The following is a 14874-nucleotide window of genomic DNA, read 5'->3' on the forward strand; positions in this document are numbered from 1 at the left end:
CGCTCAACAAGAAAACACAAGCAGCTGAAAACAAACTCTAAAATTAAAGTCAAACTCGTCTTGAGAGAGAGAGAGAGAGAGAGAAAAAACCTGGAGGTGAAAGGTCAAATTCTTCAGACCGTTCCCACATTGGGCCGACCACACTTATCATAGCTTTCCTGTGCAATGATGGTTTATTATTGACATTTCCAAAGCGCTCGCTCTCCAAATAAAAGTGGTGGAGATAAGGCGCTGGCCGCGTCTGCAGCCCGTCTGATCAGCTGACAGGTCATGCTTCTCATCCCGTCGCTTATCACAACACAGAAACCATCACCAAAGCAAAACTCAATAAACTGGGATCCTGCTCAGATAAAGGGCGGAGTCTTTCATTAGCAACGCACACACACACACACACACACACAGAGGATCACACAGCAGCTCTACTGTCTATGGATTTGTGTGTTATGGATTGACGTGTGTTCACCTCCTCCTCCTCCTCCTCCTCCTCCTCCTGCTGCTGCTCCACATAACCTGGATCTCCGAGGAAGTGGGAACGAGGCCGAGGAACCCAACGGTGCGACCAATAAAACTGCAGCCTGCTGCACACCGTTGGCGTCAATGCACTGTTGTTGGGTTTTGTTTTTAATTTTCAAGCAGTAAAAGTTCACTTTGTGTGGAAAATCAGAACCAAATGTTTCATTTCTTTTATGATTTCTCATTGGAGGATTGTAAATTTATAAATGTTTTGACTTTTTTTTTTTACATGAATTAACTTAAGTATCTTGCTTTATGGCTTTATCAGATAACACACTTAAATTAAATAAATGTTAAAGGGCGCTTATATCATATAAAATTATGATAAGATTTTATCTACTTGCTTCTGTCAACTTCATGAAATCCATAAAATCAAAGTGTAACATTTCCATGTGATAAATGCAAAGAGTCTAGACACAAGAAGACAGTAAGCCTACGCCTACACACACACACACACACACACACACACACACACACACACACACACAGTCACACTGCAGATACTGATCCAATTGGTCAGTTATGCATGAGTTTTGCCCAATTAGGCAACAGTAAACAAATGTAAACAGCCTCGCTCCTGTGAACTGTCAACAACAAAAACAACAATGTTCATGTGATTCCGGACAAAACACGAATTCATTCACGACGATAACGTCCACAGATCAAATCAGCGCTCGTATACACCCAGGTTAAATCCTACATGAGGGAAACCGATGCATCCATTTCCTTATTGGGGGGGTGGGGAGGTAAATAATTGACAGGGAGGAACAGATAATTAATTCTCTCACATGGTTTTCTTGTGGGAGTGTTGGCTGATTTAATTTAAATTAACATTTTGTCCTGAAAATCCTCTTCACTTCATAAGAGAATGAATCACTCCACTCACATACACACACATGGATTTGTGCATATATACACATTTCCGTCAGTGTCTCACACTTTGTCTGAACTTGATGCTCATAACGCGTTGTATTTCCTCCATACACGCTCACATGCTGCGTTAAAATGGGAGCTACAAGGCAACACACACACATAAACACACAGACACACACTCAAGTGTCACATCTGTTGTAGTTGATTCATTCTGACTTGATTTTGTTTCTAAAAGAGGTTGAAACCGCTCGGCCCCGATTTCCCTCATTATCTAAATAACAAGGTTATTTTTGCACATTACATAATGCATAACCACTGTCCAACAGGATTGTTTCTGGCACATGTCCCACTACTGATGTTCGGTTTTAGCCTTTGCCCCCCCTTGTGCCAAAAGTACATACCCCTGAGAGAGACACACACACACTCCTCTCCTACACAAGCTGCTGCCTGTTGGGGAGGGAAGAAAAATCCCCTATAATTAACAGATCAGACCTCTTTTAAAAAAAGCACACAGGATCCACGCAGACAAGATAATTAATCGTTTCTAAAGTAGATTTTTGTTCGTAGTAATGGGTAGATTAGTCGTCACGTACAGTCACTTTCCGTTTTGGTTTTTGCTTCGCTCTCTCTCCCTCTCTCTGGTTTCTGAGGTGACGCTTTGCTGCAAAAGCTGAACGTCTCAGCGCGATACTAAAATGCTATTTTTAATCGCCTCTGCAGGCATTTAAAGGATGGAGGGAAACACAATGTGAAAAAAGGGAGGAGGAGGGCGAAAGGCGTAAAAACAAGAGAGGGTTTTTTGGTGAAAAAAAAAAAAAAAAGTTGAACAATAGTATGTGTAGTGAACAGAAGGGAGGGAAGGAATTTCAAATATCCATCTGCCGAGATGCCGGACGAGGATAAAGAGTGTAAAGAATGAGTACGTGCGAGGACACTTTGTTAAATAGAAAAACATGGGCACAAAGACGAGGCAGTGAAGAGGAGAAAAAAAAGGTAGAAAAGAATCAAGAAAACAACATACACAAATTACAGACTACAGGGGGAGAGAAACAGTTTCAGGAGAGTCCAGTAGTCCCCGAGGCCTGGCCCTGCTGAGGCCCGCCAGCCCACCGCGGTAAAAAACACTCAAACAAAAGGATCATTTATTGAAGGAGGAAAGAGGGGGAGGCTGAATGGAGGGATGAAAGGAGGGGGAACACTGTACAGAGGCATTTGAGAGCTGTGTGAGTGAAGCACTGGCCCCATCTCAACATTCACAGCCAATGTGTAACATTCTCCCCCACGCTGCCCCGCTGACGTACTTCAGCAGCCAGGGCCCATATGGTCCCACTGTGGCAGCCTGCGAGCCCTTCTATTTAAAATACGGCCGACAACGCCGCCCCGCTCCCACCGAAACACGGCCTCCAAAAACTTTTCCCAATAAAACCAGCACGGCGACGTATGGACGCAGCCCCACGACGGTTCATTTCCATCTGTGGAATCTATGAAAACCAAACTGTTGAGCTCGACCGCGCCGCCTGCTCGCCCGCAAGATCCCGAGATGAGTTTTTGCTAATGCCTTAAATTCTTCATTAAATCCAACTGAGCGGCGGAGCTATGAAATGTTTACCGCAGAGACTCAGAGGGCTTTCGAGTCTACAACACAACCTGCAGCACAAATCATGTGGAGGCTAGCGGCGCTTACACAAACAGCGAGCCTTGGCAGGATGCATTCATCACAAGAGCCCTGCTGTGGAAGGTTAAGTAAGACTACTGAGTGTTTTACTGATGCATATAAATCCACATCTCCATTTAAATGCTGCTCTATCTGCTTAAAACTGCAGGCGTCTATTTCTTAACGGGCCAATTTAGTACAGACAGCGGCTCAAAGAGAATGTTTTTCTATGAGGAAACGTCTCACAGTGACCTAGTTGAGGCATTGTTTGGCCATGGTGGTACCCCACAGCCAGAAATTGCCCCCCACAGTTGGAAAAAATGTAAATACAATGGAAATCCATCATCTGCCCTCAATGACCTCCCTTGGTAACCCAAAAACCATTCTCAACAACACGGCAGTCACAGTGAATGCAAGTCAGCCTAATTTAAAATCATGCATATCGTCACCTACTAATTAAATTTTGGTTTCAATAAATTCTACATCATCCAAAAATTCAGTTTAGACTTTATAATATATTATATGTAAAAACATTATACTACAATGTGGATCACTTTTCTCCTCTGCTGGTTTCTCCCACTCATGCTCACTGGAGGATCTAAATTTGACAGGTCAATGGGAAAAAAGGGTCAAAGTTAATCTCAGCTGAACTTGGAGTAAAAGGTTTTTGAATGTTTCCTTTGCCGAGAGCTAACCACTGGTAAACAACCAGAAGAACCAGGAGGAGCAGCAGGTTTGTCTCCTGTATCTGCAGCCAAAACGCTGAACAGAAAACCAGAATTTGAGGAGGTGCAGCACTGGGAAAGCTGACAGGACATGTAAAAAGCCTGGAAAGGATCAATAGTCATCTCTGGAATATCGATATTCATTGATATTCCAATAGGTTGTCTGGCCTCCAACACCTTACATAATCACATCAAGTAAAAACTGCGCACTGAAATCAATTTCCAAATTGTCGCTGCAGACCTTCGACATCTCATATGGTGGATTATGTGGACAGTCATATAAATCAGACCGGGGTCTACGTTCTAACATGGCGCCAGGTGAAGTTGATTACTAGCATGGATGGAGAGGGAGACTGTTCTCCATTGGATTAGCTTGAAAATGTATTTTTCTCCCTCTGGATAGTGTGACAGAGAATAAGAAAGAACAGAGAGAAAGAAAAAAAGAGGACGATATAAATGGAAAGAATAAAAAAAGCAGCTCTTACCTGTTCCCTCCTTGTTTCCATTCTGATGTGTCCGCAGCTCCTCTGATTTGTAGAAGTCGATGCTGGCGTAAGTGTTGAGGCTGGAGCTGCTGCTGCCGCCGACCGCCGCGCCAACTCCCCCGATCCCAGAACCTCCACCCAGAACGGAGAAGAGGCGAGAGGAGGCCTGGCTACCTGAGGGTCCATCCAGGCCGCCCAAGTGGGGGCTCTCTTTGTTGACCAAGTCCAAGTCAATGTAGTTAAGACCTTGCTCTGTGGACGAAGTCTGAGTGTTTGAGGGCAAGGGCTGCTGTCCGGGGAGGGGACAGGGAGTGGGGGTATCAGTCACAGCACCATTCCCCCACAGCATGCTTTCGAAGCCCAGTCGGCGGGCCACGGCTTGGGCGTGTTCTGGAAACAGGGAGGCAGTGGAGGAAGAGGAAGTAGAGGTAGAGGTAGAGGTGGGGAGGGAAGGCGAGGCTAGGAAGGTTTCTGAGCAGTGTCGTCTGCGTCCTTGAGGATCGGCCCGGATCACTTTAGCCCCGTGGTCGGGGTTGAGTCCCGGTTTGGCGATGGGGAAGTCTAGACCTCGCGAAAGTCCAGGAACAGAGGGATCAGTCCTGGTGGGGGAAGGGGCTTTGGGGGAGACACTGGTTGACGACCTAGGGACGGTGTTACTGTTCAAGCTGAAGGCCATCTCTGTGTAGTCCCCACAGGATGTAGGAGACTCGGACTCAGTCACCGATGGTGCTTTTTCTCTGCTTTTCCTTAGCGGGGCCTCGGCCACTTCAGCCCTCTCTTCGCGAGGACGAGTCATACCCTCATCACAGGCTTTGGGGGCGTGAGCAAGAGTTGGAGGCGTGGGAGGGGTGTGGAAAGATGGGAAAACCAGCGGGGTAAGGGAGAGTGGTGAGGGGGAAGGAGACGGGCCCAAGTCCATGTTGACGTACTCGGAGGCAGCCGGGGGAGTGATGGGGGCAGAGGGGCTACGGGACAATGGGACAAAGTTACCTAAGCAAGAAGTGGGCCTGTGTTGAGGATGCTGGCTGCTTGAGCCATGAGGCAGTGATAAGCCGTGTCTGAGACCCCTGCCACGCCCGCCCCCAACCACAGTCTGGTTGTACTTCTCCCCTTTGAACTCGATGCTTACGTACTCCCCAGGGCTCTTGGGTTCGGGAGGCAGGGGGTTCTCACGAACTCTCGGAAGGGTATTAGCCTTGGATACGTCAACGAACAGGCTCACCGGTCTGTTTCTGGTATGGCTACCCTGCTTGGAGAACCCGCCAGAGCCCCGTCTCTGCTGGAGCTTACTCCCGTCTTTGGACTGAGCTCCCCCAGCTGTGGTGCTCGCTGCCTGGGTGGCTCGCTCCTCACCCTCCCCGAGGCTCTCGCTGCTGGCTGAGCTGGAGGAGTACGAGGAAGACGATAGCGACAGGTGGCGTCCGACAGCTGAGTTACCTGTCGCTGGTTGCTCCTGACGCCCTCCCATCGTCCTACCTCCACCCATTCCCCTACTGCAACTCCCATTGGGCCTTCTGCCTCGTCCGGGACCATCGTCAAAGTGTCCAGCAGAGGGGTTATGTTTGTATGACCGGGGAAGGGAATAGTAAGAATACACCATCTTGGGGGCTTGCTGTTGGGAGCTGGCCTCTAAATGGCCGCTGTGGTCAGGAGGTGGGGGGCTGCCGTTCACAGAACGTGCGCTGATTGGAGACATGTTCATATAGTCGCTACCTGCCCTGCTGTCTGCGCTGCCACTGCCCACCCAGGCCCCTCCAGAGAGCCCTCCCCTCTGGTCAGGGGAGCAGCTGCTATTGGGGGACATTATCATGTAGCCGTCAGAAGCTGGCGGAGGCCTGATCTGCTGTGGAGGGGACACGCTGTTGTTTGGGGTCATGGCCATGTAATCATCAGCAGGTTTTGAATCTGAGTCTGGGACAGAGACAGCCATCGACTGGGACAGGGATACAGGAGGCTGAGTGACGCCAGGCAGCATGGACATGTACCCGTTGTCCACCCCTAAATCTACACCTCCACCTGCTCCTCCACTCCCCTCACTTTTAAACTCCCCAGCCACATCCAAATATCCTCCTCCTCCTCCCCCTGCTGATCCAGCGCCCATGACAGACTCCCTCTGAGAGGACATTGAGGTGAAGGACTCGCGGCTGGTGCTCCTGGACATGATGGCATAATCGGCCGAATCTTCTTCTGCCGGTTCCTCAGCTCTACGCTGACGCGGGGCCAGCCTCTCCAGGGTCATAGGAGGTAAGGACGCACGCTTACTCAACAACCGACGTTCGGCTTCACATTCGCGGCTGGAGGAGCGGCGCAGCACTCTCCTGGTCTGGGGCTGAGAGCCACAGGCTGAGGTTGCAGGTGCTGGAAGGGAGCTGGACGTCAAGCTTCCCTGATTACTGCCTCCACCACAACCACCAGCACCGCCACCAGCGCTGTTGCTGCGCTGGCCCATCAGGATGTAGTTGGCGCTCTCGTCGCCAAGAGACTGGCTACTGACGCTGCCAACCGAGCTTCCAGGGAGGCTTGGGGAGGGAAGGAGCGTGTGATCTCCAGGACTGGAGCCATACTCGTCTGAGGAGCCGTAGTCGCTGGGAGATCCTGAGACGGACGCACGGTGGGAGGGGACTCGACTGTAAGCACCAGAGCCCGGACCCCCACCGGTATTTGTTACACCTCCGAACTCAGAGCCATGCCCAGAGCTTGAGGAGAGGCTTGGGGCTGGGGAGGGCGCTGGGGTGGAGATGGAGCGCATCAACCCAAGGGGAGTTTTAGCAGCTGAGTTGGGGGCAGAACGGACTGACTTGGACCTGAGGATTGGGGTGGTGGAGCAGGAACCATTGGTGGAGGGGCTGGAGCTCGGACCTTGGAGCGGCATGTTCCCTGCTATACCGTCATCACCCTTCCCCCCGTCGCTGGCAGTGCGGGACCTTGGGAAGCTATGCCGCGGGGTGGGAGAAGCGTTGGCACTGTTGCCTCCAGCTGCACCATTAGCACCTCCAGGGGGCTCAGTTCGGGGACGGCGGGTGAAGCCCACTTGGCTGGGAGGAGGGTTTGGGTGGTGGCGGCGTGAGGGAACACTGATGGGGTTAGAGGCAGTGGCACCTCCCCCAGGGCCGGAGTTGGACTGAGATTTGCTGCGTTGGCGGAACTCCTCGCTCAGTGCCTTCATTGCCTCGAGCAAGGTTTCATGCATGTTCTGGGCCACCACTGAATCATCCACCTAGGATGCAACACAAAAACCCTCTCAACCAGTGAACTTGAATGCCAATTGGTAGATTTCATGTTTATTTCTGAGCTAATTGGTTAGAGATGAAAGAGAATGGCAAGAATTCAGGCTGAAATGCTCTTTGAACTTTGATTCTTCTTAAAAACACATTTGGATTCCAATTAAATTCGTATCTAAGATGTATCTTTAAATCTGCCTTCTAGGATTGGTTTAATTACACCATCAAAACCTAAATAGGACCATAATGTTGGGTTGCATCAACACCAACTTTAACATTGAGTAACTTTGCAATTTCTTTCACTCTGTTGATTATAGGCTCTTTACATTTGGAGGGTAAAACTGTCAAAACTACTGGGGATTGCTGATTACAGGCTCACCTGCATCCAGAACTCGCCCGGGCCTGTCACGGCAGAGCGCCCCACCTCAACGAAGAAGAAGTTTTCTGAATGGCCGCAGCGTCTGACGTTCATCAGCTGTAGCACCACAGCGGCGGCATCAGAGTTGAGCTTGACAAAGTTGACCGTCTTGTCAGTCAAGCAAAGCCTGTAGATGCCCACCAGGTTCTTGGCCTGACCCAGGCCTTTGGGCCAAACCTTCACCTGCCACACCTCCTTGAATGCGGGGCCAGGACTGGGGACGCCGTAGTCGCCCGCGGTGGCGCCTTCAATGGGGTTTTTACCTTTAGGGACAGAAAAGAGATAAAAGATTTTAGAGTTGATGGGGTGAAAAATAAAAAACAGTGGAGGCTGTGACTGGAAAATTGAGAGAGGTAATTAAAGTGTTACAGAGGAGGATTTATGGAGAACACTAATGGCTGCAACGAAGCATTGTCATGACCTTCATGCATCTGTGAACAAAGGGAACACCAGGTGAAACTACCACTATTTACCCGTTCATGGAGGGCAAGGTGCCTTTATTATGCAAGCTGTGCTGATATTGAGCTTTTCACTGATTTTTAAACCAGATCTGGGTTCAAACTGAGCATGCAGCAGCTTGTGAGACCGGCTCACTGTACCTGCAGGCTCCATACACTGGGGTCTCATTTGTCAAACACACACAGTCATCCTGGCACACACACACACACACACACACACACATACCAGTGTGGAAAAAAAAGAGAGAGAGAGAAACGGTTGATAACTGAAGCCCTGCACAAGAATGATGACTATGAAAGTAAAGCAACTGTTGTGGAAAAAACAAGTGAGCACACCTGGAAAGTGCTTAACAAGTGAATCTTCCCTGATTCCTCAAAACCAAAGCAAACAATGCCAACAGACTGAAGCCTCAAGAGCCATTTTCTGGATCTGCCCTCATGACAATAAACTGGCTTTGTAAACTAATAAAACCCAGTGTCTTTTAGCAGCAGCAGCACAGGCAGTCCATTCACCCTTTGTGTCAAGTGTTTTGTATTCAGACAGTAAGGAATTAGTGAGGCGATGAAATGCGGGGAGTGAAAGCCCTCGGTGAGATTTAAGCTGGTCGCGGCCATACAAAAAAAGGCAGGGGACTTACTTAAGCAGTTAAAAACACCAAACAGGTGGCCAAATATTATTAAGTCACTGCATTGTTCACAGATCTGAGGCAGGAAATGCGCCCATTACCCCAGAAAATTACCTTAATTCTATCATGCTGTGCGACTCATTGTCAGCAGCTTTTTTAAACTGCCTCTGAATACATTACGGATTTACCTCCAGCAACAAGAGCCTTCAGGATTGTTGACTAAAAAAGCTCCAGGATTATAGGGACACACCATGATGTGACTTATGCTTTTTGGGGGTGGATTCATGTTCTATTTTAAAAAAGGAAACACCCAAAAAATGTTCCTCATACCCGGCCCCACTCTTCTTGAATGTACCATATACTTTCTCGTTGTCCCTGCTGGGATATGCCCGAGCATGACAGATACCGAGCTTCAACGGCGAATCAATCAACTTCATAACAAAAGTGAAGCAGCAAACGGCCATGAGGGACACCTGTTTGCTTCGCGGGAACAGGATGTTCTTTGTACAGTAATGGTGAACTCGAGCACCTGCCTCATTAGCCCTCCACATCTGGCTCAGTGAAGTGTCGTTGTGACAAATGATTTCTCTGACAAGGAACTGAGTGAAAGAGGAATTCTTCACAAAGCTTGTGTGGTATTCTTTCTGTAAGCGCCACGGCGTTGGGCTAAATGCAGTCGCATTCCCCTGACCTCAGATATATGATTGTACGTCTGCGTGCGTGTGGTGTTTGTTCTTCTCTTCCCAAGCCTGCTCCTGCAAATCCTAAAATGACAACCATATGGAGACGCGAAGGGCCCGGCATTGCGCAGAGGACGCCATGTTCAACCGAGCTCCCGTTATGACAAACATTTCCCACAGATCCTCTTTCCCCAAAAAAATGTTTTGACTCGTGATTGTAAAAGAGGGAAGAGAAGTCTGACGTGTCTCGCTCGCTGTGTCCTCTTCCAGTTCGCTTCCCTAAAATTGGACCGTCGCTCGACTTGAAAGAGACTTAGAATAGATGTTTTGTTGAAAGCCATGGAGGCTGTGGCTTAGTGGCTGTGTGTGTGTGTGTGTGTGTTTGAGTGAAGGCACTCCCCCTACATTAGATGACTCATTCAAGGCCATGCATGGCTGTTTCATGTACTGCTTTTTCTGCCCCGTGTGCGAGGAGCTGTGCGCAAGTAGCCCCGTTTGCCTCCTGGATTTAGATTTACAACAGGAAGGGGTGGTTTGGGGATTTTTGCAGCGGGGCACCGAGGGAATTGGGACTGTGGGAGATCTCAAAGAGATATCAGCGAGCCATTACAGGGCGGAAATAAGGGCCTTTTAAAAGCAGGAAAAAGACGGCTCATTTAAGGATTGCTTGGATTTTTTTAAAAAAACGTATCTAATTACAGGCTTATTTATTCTAAAATCTAACTTTTTATTCAACCGCTTGACATCGACTGGGATCGTGGGCGCAGCGCGTTCCTCGAAGAAGCATCTGTTCTCTTTTCAAGAGTCCATTTAAAAAAAAAACGTGTCTTGAGGAGAGCACAAGTGTGTTGTTTGTTTTGAGTACAGTGCAGCCTTAAACCTCAGCTGTGCCCTCACACGGCGCTCACACATACACACACACACCCTTGATCTCATGGCCACTCCAGCTGCGTACTCCATATCGACAACTCTTAAAAGCACTGAAAACCTTTAAGAGGCTCTGCCAGAATCCTTTAGGGGTGCAGACAGATCCACCCTTATCCAACAACATCGCGGGCCTTTCTGCATGGTTACATAAAGTCGGTGGGTTGATTCTACACAGAGGTGTATGAATTATACATCGTCCCTGGCTTTTCCTCTGGGGGAACCTTCACGGTAGTGTGGTGCTCGGTGTGTTTTGTACTCCACTTTGCATGTAGAGGTTATCAGCCGGTCAACTTCCGTGCAGCACAACGCCACCCCTATACAACATAATGAACCCTTAGAAAAAAGAAAAAAAAACGTGCACGCAGAATGGCCCTTAGCGGTGGAGATGAATCTCAGGGCCGGAGCCGGATGCACATGAAAGCAAAATACACCTGGAGGTAATGAAGCATCTGCGTTAAAGCTTGCTGGATGAATAAGGGCAATGCGTGCCAAGCAACATTCAGCCAACCTTGGTACAACCTTGACGGTGTGTGTTCGGTGTATGTGTGTGTGTATACATGAGGTCGACAAAGTTCATACGAGGTGACCAGATTTATCTCAGGTTTGCAGCGTAGTATTTCCCCATTTAACAACACGAAAACAACTCAACACTGGCTTATTGACGCCTCGGCTGTTTACCTCAGCTTCTTCCTGCGACCACACGTGAAACTCGCAGTTTTTTGACGTGTGGCGACCTACACTGCCGTCCATTCATGCCGATTTATTTGCCATCGCTCGAGCCACCCCGATCCCCAACCCCCCAAGATCATAGACTGTACATAAGGAGCCATGATCTACCCCAATTTAAACACGAGTTGAGCGAAAGGCGTTGAGGCAGCGCCGTGTCTCCTTTGCTTTCTCACTGCCCTGGTGCTATAAGGGAGTGTGTGTTTCAGGGCGAGGGGATGGAGGGGGGCAAGGAGGGATATAGGGGTGCGATATTTCCCCCTGAGGCTGCCAGATGCCTGCTGGGATACTGACAGCTCATCCCTGAGCGACAGCCTGATTATTGTTATGGTTATTACATTACTCAGGAAGTAGGTCTTCCATAGGGGTCTTGAGCCGGAGCAGGGTGGGGGGACAGGGCGGGTGGGGGTTGTTATTGAAGCACGATGACATGGGCTGGGAATCTGTAGTGTTCGAGATCGAGTTTGAAAATGTATAGGGCACACACACACACACACACACACACTGATGTGTTTCCATTGAATCCACTGTGAGTGAGTCAAGCAACAACCTTTATGTAATGTATCTCTGTGAAATCTTTAAAAAAAAAAAAAGAAAAGAAAAAGAAAAAAAAACGGTTGAAATTTATAGTGAGATCAGAATGAAATCCCTCGTCTTAGTTAGCTAATGCAGCCTGTAAATCAGGGAAAACTACTCTGGCAACGACCCGGCTGGCTCTCACTAGGTTCTGTTTCAAGTCTGTGACCTCATTGCCCCAGCATGCTGTGCTGCGCCATAATACCGCAAAACACTGCTACAGAAAACTTCTGAGGGCCTAAGCCCCATTTTCTACACACCACCCGGCTACCGTGCCCCAACCCACCCGCCCCCCCCTCTCTCCGCCGGTACCAGCTTACCGGCATGGACAGATAGGAGACAGCTGTGTACTTTTGTGTCCTCGCATGTATCTGGGGGAGACAGAGGAGCGAGCCGCCCAGCAGCGAGAGCGGTTCCAGTCTAATCTCTGGCTGCCATGTGTGCCCACTTTCCTCTTTTTCAACTCCTCCGCTTCCTATCTCTTCATCCATCTCTACCCTCTGAAATCCCCCTATCTGGGCCCACACTCAGGGACACAATGCTTCCCCAACACCAGCATCTGCCTAAGGTTAATTTCACATGTGGTTTGTGTTAGCCAGAGGAGCACACACAGTCACACACACACACACACACACACACAGTCGCGCATACACATAAGCGCATGAAATTACTGGTGACGCATCCAAGGCTTGTTGTCCCTTGACGAGACATGCAAAAAAAAAGGACACAGCTCTGCAGCAATGAGCTGAAGATCTCGCAAAAAAAACACCTCAGACGCCCTCAACAACCTGGCAGCCATCTTGGACTTTGCGGGTCAGTCTGGCTCGCGCTTGGTAAACACACTGTTCTGTAATATCGAGTCAGACGGGAAAAGTTCTGGAGAGTCCCCCGGAGTTAACTGTAAATATGAACAATACTACGTGTCCAGCAGCGTGGATCCAAGGCCCCCAGCTTCCTACAAACGTGGAGCCTTCTTAACAAAATAAAAGCATCTTGCATAAGAAACCTTCTTGTGCAAAATGTTCCAGAGCGGATAAATTCAATTTTGGGATTTGAACCATTCAGGAATTCATTCTGGCCATCCGCACAAGCTCTCAATCCAAGTTTTTTTTTTTTTTTTTTTTGAAGTTTTCAAGTTAGTTAGATTTTAGGTAGATTTACTGCAAACACCGAGCATGAAATGGAAAAGACAGAAAAACAAGTAGAGATGAGCAGACAGCATTATCAAAGGAGCAGAATTAACACATTTACATCAAAATGTGCATCATATAACATAAAGTTGTGCACAATATGTTTATAAATGACATTTTTACTCTGTCTAACACAGTTAAAAGTGTGTTACTGTGCAGCCATGTATCTAAACTACTGAAAATGGAGAGGGGGCCTTTACAGACCTCACACCGAACAGATACATTTCATGCAAACTTCTGTATAGAAGCATTCGTGAAGGTAGCCGACGTCCAAAGAAAATAGGAGAGTGTCCAGCTCTCCGGTCTCCTGCAGTATCCACGTCTCCGCGCCAAAGCGTAGAGAACAACCAAATATTTGATCCCTCTCTCACCTAATTTTGCTCCAGAGCTCCTGGGTTTCATTTCAATCCCAAAAGTCATGCATGTAGTTTTTTTTCTTCCCCCATTCTTCTGGAGTATGTTTTTAACATTTGTTGCTTTCTAAGGGATGAAAATAAAACGAACATGTTTGTTTGAGTGTGACATCCAATCAGTGCAGCATCCTGTGTTGCTGTGGATCCCCTCGCCCTGGGGAGCACCTCGCCAGTTAATGTGGAAGGTTTTTTCGCTAATTTCTCGCCCCCGTTTCTAATGCGCTGACTGTAAACTCCTGAACTTCCTGTGTGACGGCAGTTAATGCTCCACTATCAACCAGCGCTGATCAATACGGCCCCACTATGAAGGGTTAGCGTCCATTTAAAGCCCCCACGGCCCCTATGGCGCTCAGCATATGGCTGCTTGTTGTCTAAATGGATCATGTTGCCCCCCCGGCCTCGCCTCGCCTCTGCTGCCGATCAAACCCGTGCACTTAATTGACAGTCTGGGCTGAGAGCGGTAAGGTCGACGCCCCGCCCTGCCCCACCCTCACTCCGAGCCGGAGGCCGGCGTTGCTGACTCGTGCCCTGCCCCGCTGTGTTTTACTGTAACTGTGATGCAACGAGCCAGAGCTGGCCACGCTGAGCTGAGGCCTGGCTGCCCGGCTTGTCGTGTTAAATGAAATTACAGGGTGTTAACGTGCGCAAACTATTTATGCAGAGGAAATACCCCGTGGCAGCTCACCGCCGCTCGGCTTGGACCGGAGACTCACAAGGGAGGAATAGGGGGGACAAAAAGGTGGACACTCAACTAAAGGGTCGCTCAGAGGAGAGTTTTTTGTCTTTTTTTGAAGGTCTGGTTTTCAAGACAACAACAACAATAGCTACCCTCTCCTCTTTGACTTCATTAGCACTCTGCCTCGGCTGTGCCACCGGCGGCTGCCCCTCGGAGACAACAATTACTGCCTAATTAGGGAGATGAGCAGTGCTTAAGTACAGCTTAACGTCTAATCGGGCCCCGGCTCAGCGAGTCACCGGTTAGATCCACATCTCGCCGGCCGAGTCTGACAGAGAACAAGAAGCAGTTTGCTCCAAAAAAAAAAAACAACAAAAACATCTACTCAAAGTCTCCCCGCCATTTAGCCGAGATCTGGAAATATTAGCCGCAGCCTACTGCGACACGTCGGCCCTCCAATGGCGCATCTGTTTTGCGGTGCCTGAAGTGTCAAAATTAACATCAGGATAATCCACAGACCCAACTGGAAACAGATTTACAGCAAAGGGAAAATCTGTTCACATTGAGGTTTTGTGGATTAGCATGAATAACCATATCATTAAATCTGGAAGCAGATGTTGCTCCTCGCTGTTTCAAATGTCTTTTTTTGTGGGGGGTGGGGGGTGGGATTTTGAACGTGGAAAACTGAATTCCACAGAGCTTTACTGTACTGC

General features: G+C 48.7%; 1 protein-coding gene across 1 annotated transcript in view; it reads right to left on the reverse strand.

The window, feature by feature from the left end:
* The window catches only part of LOC146969277 (insulin receptor substrate 1-B), a 50810-nt gene that overhangs the window by 30436 nt on the left and 5500 nt on the right, over positions 1–14874 (reverse strand). The window contains exons 2-3 of the mRNA XM_085760256.1: positions 7851–8152; positions 4251–7467 (exon numbers count right to left, since the gene is read on the reverse strand). Coding sequence (XP_085616382.1) covers positions 4251–7467; positions 7851–8152 — 3519 coding nt within the window. The remainder of the gene's footprint in view (positions 1–4250; positions 7468–7850; positions 8153–14874) is intronic.

The sequence above is a fragment of the Trachurus japonicus genome, chromosome 18 (genome assembly GCF_045865225.1).
Source record: "Trachurus japonicus isolate A0001 chromosome 18, Traja_1.0".
Lineage (NCBI taxonomy): Eukaryota > Metazoa > Chordata > Actinopteri > Carangiformes > Carangidae > Trachurus > Trachurus japonicus.